Source organism: Suncus etruscus, chromosome 6 (genome assembly GCF_024139225.1).
Source record: "Suncus etruscus isolate mSunEtr1 chromosome 6, mSunEtr1.pri.cur, whole genome shotgun sequence".
In the NCBI taxonomy this organism is placed as follows: domain Eukaryota; kingdom Metazoa; phylum Chordata; class Mammalia; order Eulipotyphla; family Soricidae; genus Suncus; species Suncus etruscus.
This window is the reverse complement of record NC_064853.1, coordinates 93,514,999-93,531,366: the sequence shown is the minus strand read 5'-3', so window position 1 is coordinate 93,531,366 and position 16,368 is coordinate 93,514,999. Positions and strand designations below refer to the sequence as shown.

The following is a 16,368-nucleotide window of genomic DNA, read 5'->3' as shown; positions in this document are numbered from 1 at the left end:
GATGCATAGGAAATCTGGTTACAGTTAGAACAAGATTACATGCATGGCCATCTGGTCTTTAGAACATGTCATAGAACAAATAACTCTTTGGAGTTTCCATGTATTTTTTGGGGGGAAAAAAGATAACAAAGTCATCTTAGTTACATCACAGACACATTATGTAGTCGGTTTGAATTTTACTTAATATTATTGTTATAAAAAACCCACTGGTTTGGGGGTCTCTAAATTAAATTTAATGAGTTTCAAACTTCTCACTGCTGAATTTTTTAAAAGCAGTTTATTTATTGATTGATTGTTTGGTTTTGAGCCATACCCAGCTATGCTCAGTGGTTGCTCTTGGCTCTGTGCTCAGAAAGCACTCCTGGCATGGATGGGGGGCCATATGGGATGCCAGGAATCAAACAGCCTTACTGCTGTGATATCTCTCCAGCCCCCTCACTGCTGAATTGGAGAGAAAACAATATTAGATATATCTCACCACTTCAAAGTTGTTCCGAGCGGAGTCATCTTATACCCTGAAATCTTGGGGACATTCTCTGCTCTTTCTTCCATCTGGGTCACTGCCCAATAATTACTGTGATTTTAATAGTGATTTAACACCAGAGTCTTCATTTTCCTTGTAAATTTTGTTTTCATATTTTGGTGTTATACTCTATAGTGCACAGGAGATCGTGTGGTCCTGGGAATCAAACCCAGGCTTCCCATATGTTATCCATGCACATGTTTTGCCAGTGCAAGTAGTAAGTTGCTCAGAGTCAGTTTTCTCATCTGTAAAGTATTGTTTTGTTTGTTTGTTTGGGGGCCACACCCAATAGTGCTCAGGAGCTACCATTAACTCAGTACTCAGAGTTTCTTCCTGTGGCACAGGGACAAAGGTGGGGAGGTAGGAGATTTATGAAGCTGGGAGTTGAGCCTAGTTCTCTCCCATGTGAAGTATGCATTCTAGAACCTTTGTGTTATCTCCCTGGCTCTGACGTGGGTCTTTTAAAGAAAATAGCTAGCATGGTATCTGGCTATAAAATAACTTAGCCTACAGACTTGTTGGAATTTTTAGATCATGTAACAAGTAGTCTGGAGGTAGAGATTTCTGGTGTTGAACCAGTGGCTCAAAAACATTAAGGCTGTCACTTTTGCAATTCTTTTGGTGAAGTCTCTTGACCTCAAAGTAGTGGCTGCTGCTGCTCCCAGATACCAAGTCTGTGTCTGATGCAAGGAGGAAAAGGAATAATACTGGCTTCTCTTGTTTCTTTTTGCCACAAATCTTCCCTAGAAGCTCCCAGGCTACTTCTGCTTATTTCTCATTACAGAACTGTCAAGTAGTTGTTCCTAGCAGCCAAGAATCTGAGAAGGCAAGCTTTTAGCCTTTTGACCACAATAACAGAAGATGATCAGGAAAGAGAGATGGAAATAAATTAGCCATTAATTACTGTCAGCCAGAATGCCTTTTCTTTACTTATAAGGAATTTTCCCTTTGGTTTTCCCCTCCCCTCTTTGGAACCATTGTGACAGAATCTCTTTCATCTGTCTTCCCTTTCGTTCCTCCTCTCTAACACCCCACCACTCCAATACTAACCCAGTTTTTGTAAGAGGTGGTGTATGCTGCTAGTGAATTGGAAATTATGAAATGAAACTCCCTGCAAGAAGGGCCTGCAAGAGCAGTTCTGTTTCATGGAAACATAACATGACACTGTTACAGTTAGTAGAAAAAAAAGAAATAAATGACATTTTAATAGCATATTTTAACCCAATATATCTACAATTCTACATCAACAATATTTCAGTTTATTAATATTTCATAACTGTGTGCTAACAGCAGAATTTTGTTACTGTTTTTTACTCCCAGATTGTCTCAAGATGAATGGGTCATTCAATGCTATTGTATTGGATTTTGCAGGTTGCAGAAATGTTTTTCAGTTACAATGGACCCAATGCTTCTTTTTTCTTTCCTTTTTTTTTTTTTTAATAGCAAATACTTTGCATGGTCTTCTATCATCCTGAAAGGGAATTAATCGATAATGTATTCATTAGGATGAACTAAATAGCTATAACAAATAGACTACAGCATATTGCTAGAGAACAATAGAAACTTGACTCTTACTCATAACAGTGCAGTCTGTATATTCCTGAGTGGCAGATGACTTTTGTCTGTGGGAAGGCTCGGAAGGAAAGGCTCTTTTCACTTTGTGACACTGTTATTACTCATTTTGTGGCCTTTGTGGCCTTCACTATCTGCACCCAGGAAGCAGAAAGGAAAAGAGAGCAGAGTGCTTTCTAAAAGACTTGCACTGGCAGTGGCATCCCCACTTCAGTGAGCTTGGCTCAGTTTCAGGGAGATTTTTAGCAGCATGGGCAATTGGAAATGGAGGTAAGCTATGCCCTTCCTCACTTTGGCGTATACTTACACACATATATACTTACACACATATATGTGTGTATATATATATGTATATATATACATATTGGGGGGTTGGGCCACACCCAGTGATACTCAGGGGTTACTTTTAGCTATGTGCTCAGAAATCACTCCTGGCTTGGGGGACCATATGGGATGCCAGGGGATAGAACCATGGCTCGTCCTAGGTCAGCATGTGCAAGGCAAATGCCCTCCTGCTTTCACCACCGCTCCAGCCCCTACTTACATATATTTTAAAGCCAGATACATAACAGAAGTCATAGTAAGAAAGCATGATTTTCAATTTAGACTAGTAGCAGCCCTCCCTGGAAGGTGTAATGTAGTAGTTGGAAATAACTCCTGTGTGTGGGGCCCCTAACTGAGCCCCTCTTCACAAATGAGGGGTTGCTGGCACGTGACCTGGATAATCAGACTCTCAGAGTATCTTATAATAATTTTCTGTAATAGTAAATAGTTGTTATAAAGTGTAGAAGAAAGCCAAGCATCCTTATTTTATGGGAAAATTTATATGTATTTATTCAGTTGATAGTCACACATGCAGAATATTGTTTCAATTGTTTGAAAATGATTCAGGACCATGTGAGTGGACTTTGGGGGACATTATGCTAAGTGAAACAGAGACTAATCATATTTATATGTGGAAACTTTAAGATCCAAACTCAAAGATAAAGAGAAACAACTAGTGGTTGCCAGAAGTGTGTGTGTGGAGGGGAGGGAGTAGAAATGGATGAACATGGCCAAAAGGTACAAGCTTTCACTTGGAAGATAAGCAATTCCTGGGAATATCCTGTAAGACCTGGAGTCTATATCTAACAATACTCTAATTTATATTTGAAAGTAGCTAAGAGAGTATATCTTAAATATTTTTATTATAGGAACAAAAAATGGTAACTTTATGTAGCAATGGATGTTAACTAGTCTTATTGAATGGCGATTATTTCTCAATATATGCATTTATTAAATTGTTATGCTATTCATATTGAACAAATACCATGTTCTATTTAATTCATAGCTCAGTACAACTGGAAAATATTTAAATACTTTGTGACTATGTGTAAAATACAATGTACAGTACAATTCTATAAATGGATTTTTCAGCCATATTAAGTCTCTAGTAAGAGACTTGGAAATCACATCCATGTGGGACATTTCTTTAATATGTGGGACTGATCATTGAATTCAGGGCAGCTATTTTTCCAGCTAAAACCAGTTCGCTGAGAAAGTGAAAGGGAATGTGAGTACCAGAAGGTGAGCAGCAGGAGCTTTCTCTTCCTAGGTTGGGCTTCTCCCCCTTTCTGTAAGGTTTGCCTGGTTCTAAATTCTTTGTGTGTCCTAGGCACTTCATAGTGCTTTTCCACAAGAATGAAATACTCATCCTTTCAAAGAAATAGTAAAAATTAGGCTAAGAACATTAAGGTTTGTTTAATTTATGTTATGGAAGTTCTAATTTGATTTCCTCTACCTACTTTGGACTCTGACTTAATTCCTTTCTTTCCTTTGCATTTCCATAATTCCCCACAAGGTGGCACTAATTGTTTGGTTGTGGGATGTTCTCAGCCCCCCCCCCCCCAATCTTGCTTCCTTAGTCTGCCTTTTAAGACTAATTTAGAGTTTATAGTGATAATACAGCTAGTACTGCATTTGCCTTGCGTGTGTCTGCATTGGGTTTGAACCCTGAGCCTACCAGGATTGATCTCAGCACCGCCTGGTGTGGCCCAAAACCCAAAAAATAAAAAGAATTTTTTAAAAAGTAATCAGATAATTCAGTAGCAAGGGATATCTCCAGTTAACCAGCTAACCTCAAGACCTCCCTGAAGCTTCAGTGTTGGTATTAACCAAGAAAATGCCTGTAGTTCTCTGTTAGGTGTGAATTGCTTTGATTTATATTTAGTGATAAGAGGGAAAAGTCATTAATGATGTGTTCAGATCCACCTGCATTTAATTTATAATTAATGAAAAAAGGTATAAGTGATGTGTTCAGAATCTAATGAGCATTTTGGTTTTCTAGTTCTAGGAAATATTTAAGCCATTCCTTTTGAAAATAATGATCAGGGGCCGGAGTGGTGGCACAGCGGTAGGGTGTTTGCCTTGCACGTGGCTGACCTAGGACGAACTGCGATTCTATCCCCACCATCACATTTGGTCCCCCAAGCCAGGTGTGATTTCTGAGCGCATAGCCAGGAGCATCCCCTGAGCATCACCAAGTGTGAACCAAAAAAAAAGAAAAAAATAATAATCAGTATTTGAATCTAAACTTAGCCTGACCCAGGATACAGTCTTGGAATTTATGAGAATGAACCTTTTTGTAGATATGAAACTGCTAAGAGGAAGAGTGTGGGCGAAAGCAAGAGTTTATTTTAGGGGGGGTGTTGGGGACCACATTTGGCAGTGCTCAGGGGTTAAGCACTCAGGCTTAGGGGGACCAAATGGAGTGCTGAGGATCCAACTTGGGTCCGCTTCAAGCAAGGCAAGTCCTTATCCACTGTACTTTCACTCCAGCCCAGAGAATTCTATTTTACCTTTTCTTTTTTTTTTACAGAAAAAGTTGTTCATGATTCAGTTACAATCATATAATGGGCAATGCCCTTCGCCAGTAACATTTCTAGTCACCAATGTTCCCAGTTTCTCCCTCATTCTCCCTGATACCCTCTCCTCACTTCCTGTCTCTGGGGCATTCTCTCTCTCTCTCTCTCTCTCTCTCTCTCTCTCTCTCTCTCTCTCTCTCTCTCTCTCTCTCTCTCTCTCTCACTCTCACTCTCACTCACTCTCTCTCTCTCTGTCCCTTGTTTTTATTTTGACACTTTGATTTGCAGTATAGTGCACATTTCCCACCACCAATGTCCCAGTTTCCCTCCCACCCACCCTCACCTGCTTGCCTCTGAGCAGGCATTACTTTTCTCTCTTTCTCTCACTGTCTCTCTCTGTGTCTCACTCTGAGTCTCTATGTCTCTGTCTGTCTCTGTCTGTCTCTGTCTCTCTCTGTTTCTCTGTCTCTGTCTCTGTCTCTGTCTCTCTGTCTCTCTCTCTCATTCTCTCTCTCTCTCTCTCTCTCTCCAAGTCTTGCTAATGGTTTATTGATCTTGTTTATTTTTTCAAAAAATGAACTCTTGTTTTTACTGATCTTCCAAATTTTTGTTTGGGGAGAGGGTGTCCAGTTCATTAATTTCTGTCTAAGTTTTATTATTTCCTTCCTCCTATCTGCTTTTGGCTCATTTTGTTGGTCATTTTCCAATTTCTTCGGCTGAGGCACAAGTTTCTTTTGTCATGCAAAATAACTTTTTAGTTTGGTTTAATTTAATTTGTTGTTGGTTTGTTTGATTTACCGGTGTAGTCAAGTCATTGAAGATACCTGTGAAATCTCTATCCTCAATGTTTTTGTTTGTTTGTTTTTGGGCCACACCCAGCAGTACCCAGGGGTTACTCCTGGTTTTCTGCTTAGAAAAAAATTATGTTAAGGTCTAATAATCTTGGTAGTAATTTTGTATGAGCACAGTAGGAATCAATATAACCCTAAATTGTTCATTTTGCTGGAATATTAACATAGAATGTTAGATTAGTTCTAAATGGCCTCTCAGGACTCAGTAACCAGACCTGAGAGCTTTCAGAAGTCATTGTCAGATGGATTTTACTGTCTATGTTTGGGTATTTATTGTCAAATCAAGGTTATCAAAATGTGATGGTCTTTCCAAGGCTTAAAATACTTTATCGCATTCTCAGACTAGAACCCATAAGTAAAGTTATCAAATTGCTTTCTATTTGTGTTAATTCTGAGATTAATCTTAATACCTATAACAGTATGCTTACTGATATTCCAATAGAAGCCAGTTTCCATGGGCCAGAGAGATAGTACATAGTTTATGGCACTTACCTAGAATGGGGCTGTGGCTGCAACTCTAATTCTAATTCTGACACCACATAATGTTCCCCCAAGCAGTGCCAAGCCTGACCCCAGATCACAGGGCTAGTAGTGATCTCTGAGTAATGCTCATTCAAAAACAAAAACTAAAACAAAAACAAAAATACCATGGAAAGAAGGTAGGTGGAAGGAAAGAGGATAAGAAAGAAGAAAGGGGGGGGGGCACAGAGGTGGTGCTAAAGGTAAGGTGTCTGCCTTGCAAGCGCTAGCATAGGATGGACCACGGTTCGATCCCCCGGCGTCCCATATGGTCCCCCCCAAGCCAGGAGCGATTTCTGAGCACATAGCCAGGAGTAACCCCTGAGCATCAAATGGGTGTGGCCGAAAAAGAAAAAAAAAAGAAAGAAAGAAAGAAGGAAAGAAAGAAAGAAAGAAAGAAAGAAAGAAAGAAAGAAAGAAAGAAAGAAAGAAAGAAAGAAAGAAAGAAAGAAAGAAAGAAAGAAAGAAAGAAAGAAAGAAAGAAAGAAAGAAAGAAAGAAAGAAAGAAAGAAAGAAAGAAAGAAAGAAAGAAGAAAGGAAGGAAAGTCAATTCCAAATAATTACATTTGGGGGGGGCACACCCAGTGACGCTCAGGGGTTACTCCTTGCTATGCGCTCAGAAGTCGCTCCTGGCGTGGGGGACCATATGGGACGCCAGGGGATCGAACCAAGGTCCGTCCAAGGCTAGCACAGGCAAGGCAGGCACCTTACCTCTAGCGCCACCGCCTGGCCCCCCAAATAATTTCTTATAGAGAAATAATTATTCATGGATTGATGCAAATACACGTTCATGAAAAATATTTACTAAATTTTTCCATATTTGCTAGTGTCAGAGAGAGAAAAGGAAGTGCTTCATTTCTACTTACAAAAACAATGCAACCTCTCAGATTGTTGCAGGTTACAGTTCAATACAAGGAAAAGCTTACAAAGCTGAAAAAAGCAAAACGTATTCCAAACAAAATGCCATCGAAAGTTAAGTTAGATCTCAATAGTTAAACATTTTATGTAGAAAATGTCAATGCTTTGTTAATGCTTTTAAGAGTTTATTTAATTCTGTAATACCTTACTTTTCTTTAGTTTCTTTTTGTTTTTCTTTTTTTTTTCTTAGTTTGATCATTATTTAAGCACTGTGGTTACAAAAATGTTCATAGTTGTATTTCACTCATTGAATGAACACTACCCTTCACCAATGTAACTTTTTTCTGCCACCAGTGTTCCCCATTTTTCCCCCTCTCCTACTCCTTGCCTGTCTTCAGGACAGGTATTCTATTTCTCTTTCTCTCACTATCAATGTCATGGTAGTTAGTGCAGTTATTTCTCTAACTGACCTCACCACTCTTTGTGGTAAGCTTTCTCTCATAGGCTGATCCTTCCAGCCCTCATCTCCATTTTTTTTCCTGGGTATTATTACTATGCTGTCTTTTATTTTTCTTAAATCTCACAAATGAGTGAGACTATTCTGTGTGTGTCTCTCTCCCTCTGGATCATTTTATTCCGCATGATAGTCTTTATGTACATCCTTATATAGGCAAACTTCATGACTTCATTTATTTATTTATTTATTTATTTATTTGTTTTTGGGCTACACCCGGCAGTGCTCAGGGGTCACTCCTGGCTGTCTGCTCAGAAATAGCTCCTGGCAGGCACGGGGGACCATTTGGGACGCCGGGATTCGAACCAACCACCTTTGGTCCTGGATCGGCTGCTTGCAAGGCAAACGCGGCTGTGCTATCTCTCCGGCCCCTAAATTATTTTTTATTTATTATTATTATTATTTTGGTTTTTGGGCCACACCCGGCAGCGCTCAGGGGTTACTCCTAGCAGGGTTGGAGGACCCTATGGGACGCCAGGATTCGAACCACTGTCCTTCTGCATGCAAGGCAAATGCCCTATCTCCAAGCTATCTCACAGGCCCCCATTTTTTCTAACAGCTATGTAGTAATCCATTGAGTAGCTGTACCAGAGGTTCTTTAGACATTCATCTGTTCTTTGGCACCTGGGTTGTTTCTAGATTTTGGCTATAGTAAATAGTGCTGCAATGAACATAGGAGTGCAGTGGGCATTTTTGTATTGTGTTTTTGTGTTCCTAGGGTATATCCCTAGAAATGGTATTGCTGGACCATATGGAAACTCAATTTTCAGGTTTTTGAGAATATCCATATTGTTTTCAGAAAGGCTGGACTAGACAGATTCTCACCAGCAACGAATGAGAGTTCCTTTCTCACCACATCCACTCCAGCATTGGTTGTTCTTGTTCTTTGTAATGTAATGTGTGCCAGTCTCTGTGGTATAAGATGATGTCTCATTGTTGTTTTGATTTGCGTCTCTCTGATGATTAGTGATGTGTAGTATTTTTCATGCGCCTTTTGGCCAGTTGTATTTCTTCTTTGAGAAATTGTCTGTTCATTTCTTCTTCCCATTTTTTGATGGGGGGCCAGAGAGATAGCATGGAAGTAGGGCGTGGGGTTAGATTTTTTTTTTCTTGTTGAGTTCTGTCAGTACCTTATATATCTTTGATATTAGCCCCTTAACTGATGGGTGTTGGGTGAATAGTTTCTCCCATTCTGTGGGTGGCTTTTATATCCTAAGTATTGCACCTTTGAGGTGCAATTTTTCATGTGGCTCTTGACCATCTGTATTTCTTCTTTGAGGAAATGTCACTTCAATTCTTTCTCATTTTTTGATGGGGTTCTATGTTTTTTTTCTTGTTAAGTTCTACTAATACCTTTTATATCTTGAATATTAGACCCTTTCTTGATGGGTACTGGGTGAATAGTTTCTCCCATTCTGTGGGTGATCTTTGTACACTAGACACTGTTTCCTTTGAAGTGCAGAAGCTTCTCAGTTTAAGGTGGTCCCATTTGTTTATCTCTGCTTCCCCATATTTGGATAGTGATGTTTCCTCCTTGAAGATACATTTAATTTCAATGATATGGAATGTTTTCCCTCGGATTTCTTCTATATACATTGTAGTTTTAAATCTAATGTCAAGGTCTTTAGTTCATTTGGATTTGACAATTATGTACGATGTTAGATAGAGGTCTGAGTTTGCTTTTTTGCATGTGGCTGACAGGTTGTCCCAACACCACTTGTTGAAGAGGACTTCCTCGCTCCATTTTGCATTTCTGATCCCTTTAACAAAGATTAATTAATTGTATTCTGGGAGTCATTATCTAAACAATCAAGTCTATTCCATTGATCTGAGGATCTGTCTTTATTCTAATATTATGCTGGTTTAATGACTATTGTTTTGTAGTACAATTTAAAATTGGGGAAAGTGATATCTCCCATCTTCTTTTCTTCTACTTGTGTTCGGGTTCCTTTGCTGTTGGTTTTACAGATGCATAAGGTGTTCCTTTAAGCTGTTGATTTTGTCATTTTCTTCCTTCCTAATATAGGTCTGTATTGCTATGCTTTCCCTCCTAATTACTGTTTTTGTTGTGTCCCATATATTTTGGCAATTGTTTCTTCATTGTTATTTGTCTCAAGGCATATTTTTATTTCTTCCATGATTTCCTCTCTGATCCAGCTGTTGTTGAGCAGCTGTTTGTCTCCAGGTGTTAGATTTTCTCCATATCTTTTCACAGTCAATCTTGATCTCTATTGCATTGCAGTCTAGTAGGGTGCTTGCAAGACAAGTGCCCTTCTTACTGTGCTATTGTTTTTGGCCCCTATTTCTATTAATTTTTAAAACCTTAATTTTCTAATTTAAAATTCTAAATGATTTATAATAGTGGCACTTCAGTAACTTTAAGAGTAGAATACTCAAATTTTTTTTATGATTTTGTAAACTAGGTGGACTGAAGTGAAACCTCCTACTTTAACAGAGCAAAACACAAAACAGAGCCAAACACAAAATGAACTCCTCTAAAACAAATTTGGACACACATAAAATTAAATATGGACACTTCCAAATTTAAATTCAGATATATATATATATATATATATATATATATATATATATATATATATATATATATATATATATGCTATTTCATATCTTCTTACTGAGGAATTAGGTAGAGATCTCAAAATTATTGTCACTTGCCTATCAATATTTTAGATTACTCAAGGGTCTCAAATGGCAGAAAGCCCAAATAACAAGGACAGTATTTCCAGATATACACATTTAGGACTTATTCATGTTTTTTGTGTTTGCTGGGTTGTGCATCTTGGATTCTTGAAGTCTTTTGACTTCTTCCAAATTAGAAGCCCTCCTTCCCTTACTTCTTCCAACTCTTTCCACCACCACCACCAACATTGACCTTAGAACAGCTGGTACCGGTAGGGATATGAAAGGAGGAGTCCTTGAGAGAAATGGATCTTAGCAGCTGCTGGAAGTCCCAGAACTTTCTCTCATGGGATCAGCTAACTGCAAGTGACCAGCATACATACATCAGAGGGACTGTGATCACTTCCAGTAACATGATCAGGTAAGCCTCAGTGCCTTGATGTGGTCAACTGCTCTGAAGGTTGGAAACTTGGAGGGCTAAGTCATCTGAGGTGCACAACCTCTTCTGGCTGGCAAACTCTGTTACTGAATCCCAGGTTCAGTTACTCACCATTCAAAGACTAACAGTAAGAGATAAGAGGTTGTGTGAGAAAAAAAAATCTTTGCAGGTTTTTTTTTATTTCTTCTTCTTTTCTTCTTCTTCTTCTTCTTCTTCTTCTTCTTCTTCTTCTTCTTCTTCTTCTTCTTCTTCTTCTTCTTTCTTTTTTCTTCTTCTCTTCTTTTCTTCTTCCTTCTTTTTTTCTTCTTTTTTCTTCTTCTTCCTTCTTCTTCCTTCTTTTCTTCTTCCTCTTCCTTCTTTCTTCTTTTCTTCTTCTTTCTCCTCTTTCTTCTTCCTCCTCCTCCTCTTCTTCTTCTTCTTCTTCTTCTTCTTCTTCTTCTTCTTCTTCTTCTTCTTCTTCTTCTTTCTTCATCCTCCTCCTCTTCTTCTCTAAACTCAGTAGACTCAGGAACTATATAGTATGTGTGGGATTGAACCCAGGTTGGCTGCAAGCAAGGCAAGAGCCCTACTCTTGCTTGGATAAAAATATATTTATTTTCAATCTCAGGTGCTAGCAATGTGTGAAGATGGTGGCCTTGTCTCTAAATCATCTTACTCTCAGACTGGCTCTTCATTTTTTTAAATTTAATTTTAAATTTTATTAAATTTTTATTTGGTTTTGGGACCGCACCTATTAGTGCTCAGATGTTACTCCTGGCTCTTCACTCAGGAATCACTTCTGGTGGCTTTGGGTACCATACTGAATGCTGGGGATTGAACCTGGGTCATTCACATGCAAAACAAGTAATCTACCTGAAGTACTATCTCTCTGGTCCCAAGGGTCTTGGGCTTTTTTAAGGAATAAAGGAGGAAGTAAGCACAAGCCAAAATGATAGTGGGAGAAAGGCTCCAGCCATGTATAGTCTCTGATACCAATGGTTTGATGAAATCATCAGAGAAAGCCTTCCTTTCTTTGCAGAACTTAAGAGAACATCATATATAATGTTGGTCACATGTGGGTTATGTGACATCATCAGCATTGTTTTTTCTTGTCTTGTCACCTGTGATTGCTTCTGTGTTTATCATCTGGCACATAGTTTATAGGACCATTCCTTATAATTAGGGGAAAGGCCTAATTGAGTGAAAGAAAGATCTGGAAATTTTGTGAACAAGATGAAGTTTCTAGTGTGTAGTTTATATGTGTTAGCACCTTAGCTTTTTTTTTTTTTTTTTTTTGCGGGCAGCACTCAGGGGTTACTCCTGGCTCTATGCTCAAAAATCACTCCTGGCAGGCTCAGGGGACCATATGGGATGCCGGGATTCAAACCTCTATCCTTCTTCACACAAGGCAAACACCTTACCTCCATGCTATCTCTCCGGCCCTGCACCTTAGCTTTTTGATAAAATAAATATAAATAAATGAAAAGGAAAGGTGATATTTTAATTCGATTTTTAAATTAACACAATGATTTTAAACCTTGGGATCAGAGTAGGTATTGCCACTTTTATTTTCTTTCCTCAGTGATTTGCATACTATATTGCCTTTTAAAAAATTCCCAGTAACCATTAAAAACATAGTTTCATGAAGAAACAAGTTGCAAGATGCAAGACCATTCAAAAATATAATGCAAATTTATTGTTGAAATTGTAAATTCAAACTAGTAATATACACAGCATCTAATAGATGGCAACTATTATGGTTTCCTTAAAATTATATATTCAATGGATATTCCTCAAAAAAATTGAAAATTGAGCTCCCATATGCTCCAGCAATACCAATCCTAGAGATATAACCTAGGAACACAAAAACACAATACAAAAATACCCTCTACATTCCCATATTTATTTCAGCACTATTTATAATAGCCAGAATCTAGAAACAACTTAGGTGCCTGACAACAGATGAGTGGCTCAAAATATTGTGGTACATACACATAATGGAAAACTATGCAGCTGTTAGGAAAAATTAATTCATGAAATTTACCTATACATGGATGGACATGGAGACTATTATGCTGAGTGAATGAGTCAGAGGGGTAGGCGTAAAATAGTCTCACTTATCTGTGGTATATTTAAAAAAGACCAGATGGTAATAATATTTAGAGATAATAGAGATGGGGGTCAGAAAGACCAGCCTATGATATGAAGCTTACCACAAAGAGCAGTGAATGCAGTTAGAGCATTAACTGCACTGACACTACTCTCACAATAAGATCGAAAGAGAGAGAGAGAGAGAGAGAGAGAGAGAGAGAGAGAGAGAGAGAGAGAGAGAGAGAGAGAGAGAGAATAGGTTGCCTGTCTTGAAGGTAGGTAGGGGATGGGGGAGGAGGGAAATGGGGAACATCGGTGGCGGGAAAGTTGCACTGGTGAAGGGTGATGTACACCCATGACTGAAACCTAACCATGAGCATTTCTGTAACCACGTTATTTAAATAAAGAAATTACAACAGAAAAAAAATTAAACAAAGAATTTATATTGCTCATAATAATTATTAAATATTCAAGGGTAGGAGTGATAGCACTGCGGGTTTGACATTTGCCTTGCACGTGGCCTACCTAGGTTGGATCCTGGGTATCCCATATGGTTCCCAAGCCCACCATGTGTTACTCCTGAGTGCAAAGCTAAAAGTAATCCCTGGGTACAGCCAGATGTGATACCCCCAAAACTTTTTTTTAACTATTTAGAGCTGAAGAAGTATCTCATAGGATTATAGTAAATGCTTCGATTTGATTCCCATCACTGCATGGTCTCCTGAGCACTGCCAAGAGTGACCCTCAAGCATAAAACTGCTGGTGTGGCCCCTAACCTTCCAAAATTTTAACTTAAATATTTATGATGCTCTTGTGAGTTCACTGTAGTTTCCTGGGTATTTGACACATAGTTTGGAGCTAAGAGACTAGAACTTCAGTATGTAATTACATGTACTGCAAGTAGACTCAGAAATATAATGCAGTAGGGGCTGGAGTGATAGGGAATTTTTCTTGTACACAGCTGACCTGGGACCAAGCCTGGTTAGATCCCTGGCATCCCATATGGTCCCCTGAGCATGCCAGAAGCGATTTCTGAGCATAGTTCCAGTATTAACCTCTGAGTGCTGATGGGTGTGAGCCCAAAACCAATATATATGTATATATAGTATATCTTTGTAATTATAATAGCTATCACTACTTGTATGAGCTATTGTATTCAATAAATACTCTAAGGTGTTTTCCATCTGTATTCACTAAAGCATGACAATATTTGAAGAAATATGAGTGTTTTTGTATTTTGTTTTGTTTTGGGGCCACACCCAGTGATACTCAGGACTTATTCCTGGCTCTGAATTTAGGAATCACTCCTGATGAGATTCTGGGGGCCAAATGTGGTGTCAGGGATCAAACTCAGGTTGACTATATGCAAGGCAAGTGCACTACCTGCTATGCTATCTCTCTGGCCCCAATGTTTTTTCATATTTTATATAGATCTTCTATTCAGGTTAAATATCTTGTCTAAAGTTAAATCAAAAATTACTGACACAGCAAGGTTTGACAAGCTGTCTGATATTAGAGTCAACTCTGTTACTACTGATTACAAAAATGAAGTGCAATGTGAGTATTTATTTACCTCTATTTGCTATGATAGCTAAACTAAACTAAATCAATATTACTTTTTATGCAGTAACTATCTTCAAGGGATTAAAAATACCTACTTCTTTTTTTTTTCCTTCGGGCCACTCCCGTTAGATGCTCAGGGGTTACTCCTGGCTACGCGCTCAGAAATTGCCCCTGGCTTGGGGGGACCATATGGGACGCCGGGGATTGAACCGTGGTCCTTTCCTTGGCTAGCGCTTACAAGGCAGACACCTTACCTCTAGCGCCACCTCACCGGCCCCAAATACCTACTTCTTAACAAATCCACTGAGCAAACCTACAGAAGAGAGACTTGTTGAAAACAATTCTACATCAACCTTTCAAACTCTATTCTGAAATAATAAGGAGAAAAGAGTGGGGTGCTCATATTCATTTCCCAATCTATTCCTATTCCAAGCCCCTTAGCTATGGAAGTGACCATAAAACTTCATGCTAACATTCTCACTACCCATTTCTGTTGCAGGAGGCCGTGGGAAAGATGGTGCCCCCATCATTACCTTTCCAGAGTTTGTGGGGTTCAAACACATTCCAGAAGAGGACTTCTTGAATGTTATGACCTACCTGACAAGCATTCCCAGGTGAGCTAAAAACGGTCTTCTAATGACTTTCTAATCATTGTGTACTTGTGCGGGTGTGTGTTTTCTTGGGAATCAAAACCAGGGTTTCACACATAAGAATAATGCTCCTTCTCCTGAGCTCCCTTCAAACCTTACATCACTGACTTTATTCTTCATTGTCCATATGAAATAGGGCTGGGCTGAGATAGAATATACCATGTGCACAGCCCCAAACAATTTGTTATCTTACTCATCAGTCACAGGCTAGAGATGCAGAAAGCAATATAAAAGCAATGGTCTCTGAAAATTAACTTTGACAAGGATGTATTATTTTATGAACGTTGTTGAATGAGTGAAAGATTGATTAAATAGTCTGTCCATGCTGCTTTATCCCCTTCAGCCCCATTGTTCATTTAATTTCTTCAACCCTGTCTTCTAGATTACACAACTAGTGCTCAAGGAGTTCTGTAAGGAGTCATTTCATTTATCTCTTCAAAATGAAGAATTCAGGGGTAAATTTTTTTGTTTGTTTGTTTTTGGGCCACACCCGGCGATGCTCAGGGGTTACTCCTGGCTGTCTGCTCAGAAATAGCTCCTGGCAGGCACAGGGGACCATATGGGACACCGGGATTCGAACCAACCACCTTTGGTCCTGGATCGGCTGCTTGCAAGGCAAACACCACTGTGTTATCTCTCCGGGCCCCAGGGGTAAATTTTTATCTCTGCCAATGTCAGATGAAAAAATTAAGGCTCAGAATAAAGAAACTCAAAGTCAGGCAATAAAAACTGCATTTCTAGTTGAAATTTTTTAGGGCCTCTGTGACTTCAGCCTTCTGTATCCCTAGTCTTATATCTTTATGTCACTTAAGTTAAAAAAAAAAAAAGTCCAGATGTTCAAGGGATGAAATGGAACCAGGGCTCATACTGGTAGCAGCCACTTAACTGAAAGTGATAGAAGTGGGAATGGATCCAAACTTGATTCATAGACTTGTATTCACATTCCAAAAAAGCTGACTCACTTTCTGTGGTAATGTATTACATGTATTCTCTCTTCCTTAATGGCTTTGTGGTTAGGGATTTACATAATAGCCACAAAGGGAGTGTTTTGCTTGTTTTCCATATGCCCCCTAGGATTTAGAGTCAATATCAGTTTTGCGACAGAAAGGACACCTGGTGTTTGATCCTACCTGTAAAGTTTAGGAAGTCAATAATTTGCTTTAATCAAATCCACTCTGAAAGACTTTTGTGGGGTTTTGCTTTTTAACCTTGCTTCAGAGAAGACTGTGGGTTTGTCTTTTAAATTATTATGTTTTTAATTGAATTACTGTGAGAGACAAGTTATAAATTTGTTCATGATTGAATTTTAGTCATACTATATCCAAT

At 38.8% G+C, this 16,368-nt stretch overlaps 1 protein-coding gene across 1 annotated transcript in view; it reads left to right on the top strand.

Annotated features, from left to right (window-relative positions):
• Window positions 1-16,368, top strand: part of MCF2L2 (MCF.2 cell line derived transforming sequence-like 2) — a 257,863-nt gene that overhangs the window by 32,451 nt on the left and 209,044 nt on the right. Inside the window, exon 5 of the mRNA XM_049775600.1 lies at window positions 14,892-15,006. Within this exon, the coding sequence (XP_049631557.1) occupies window positions 14,892-15,006 (115 nt within the window). The remainder of the gene's footprint in view (window positions 1-14,891; window positions 15,007-16,368) is intronic.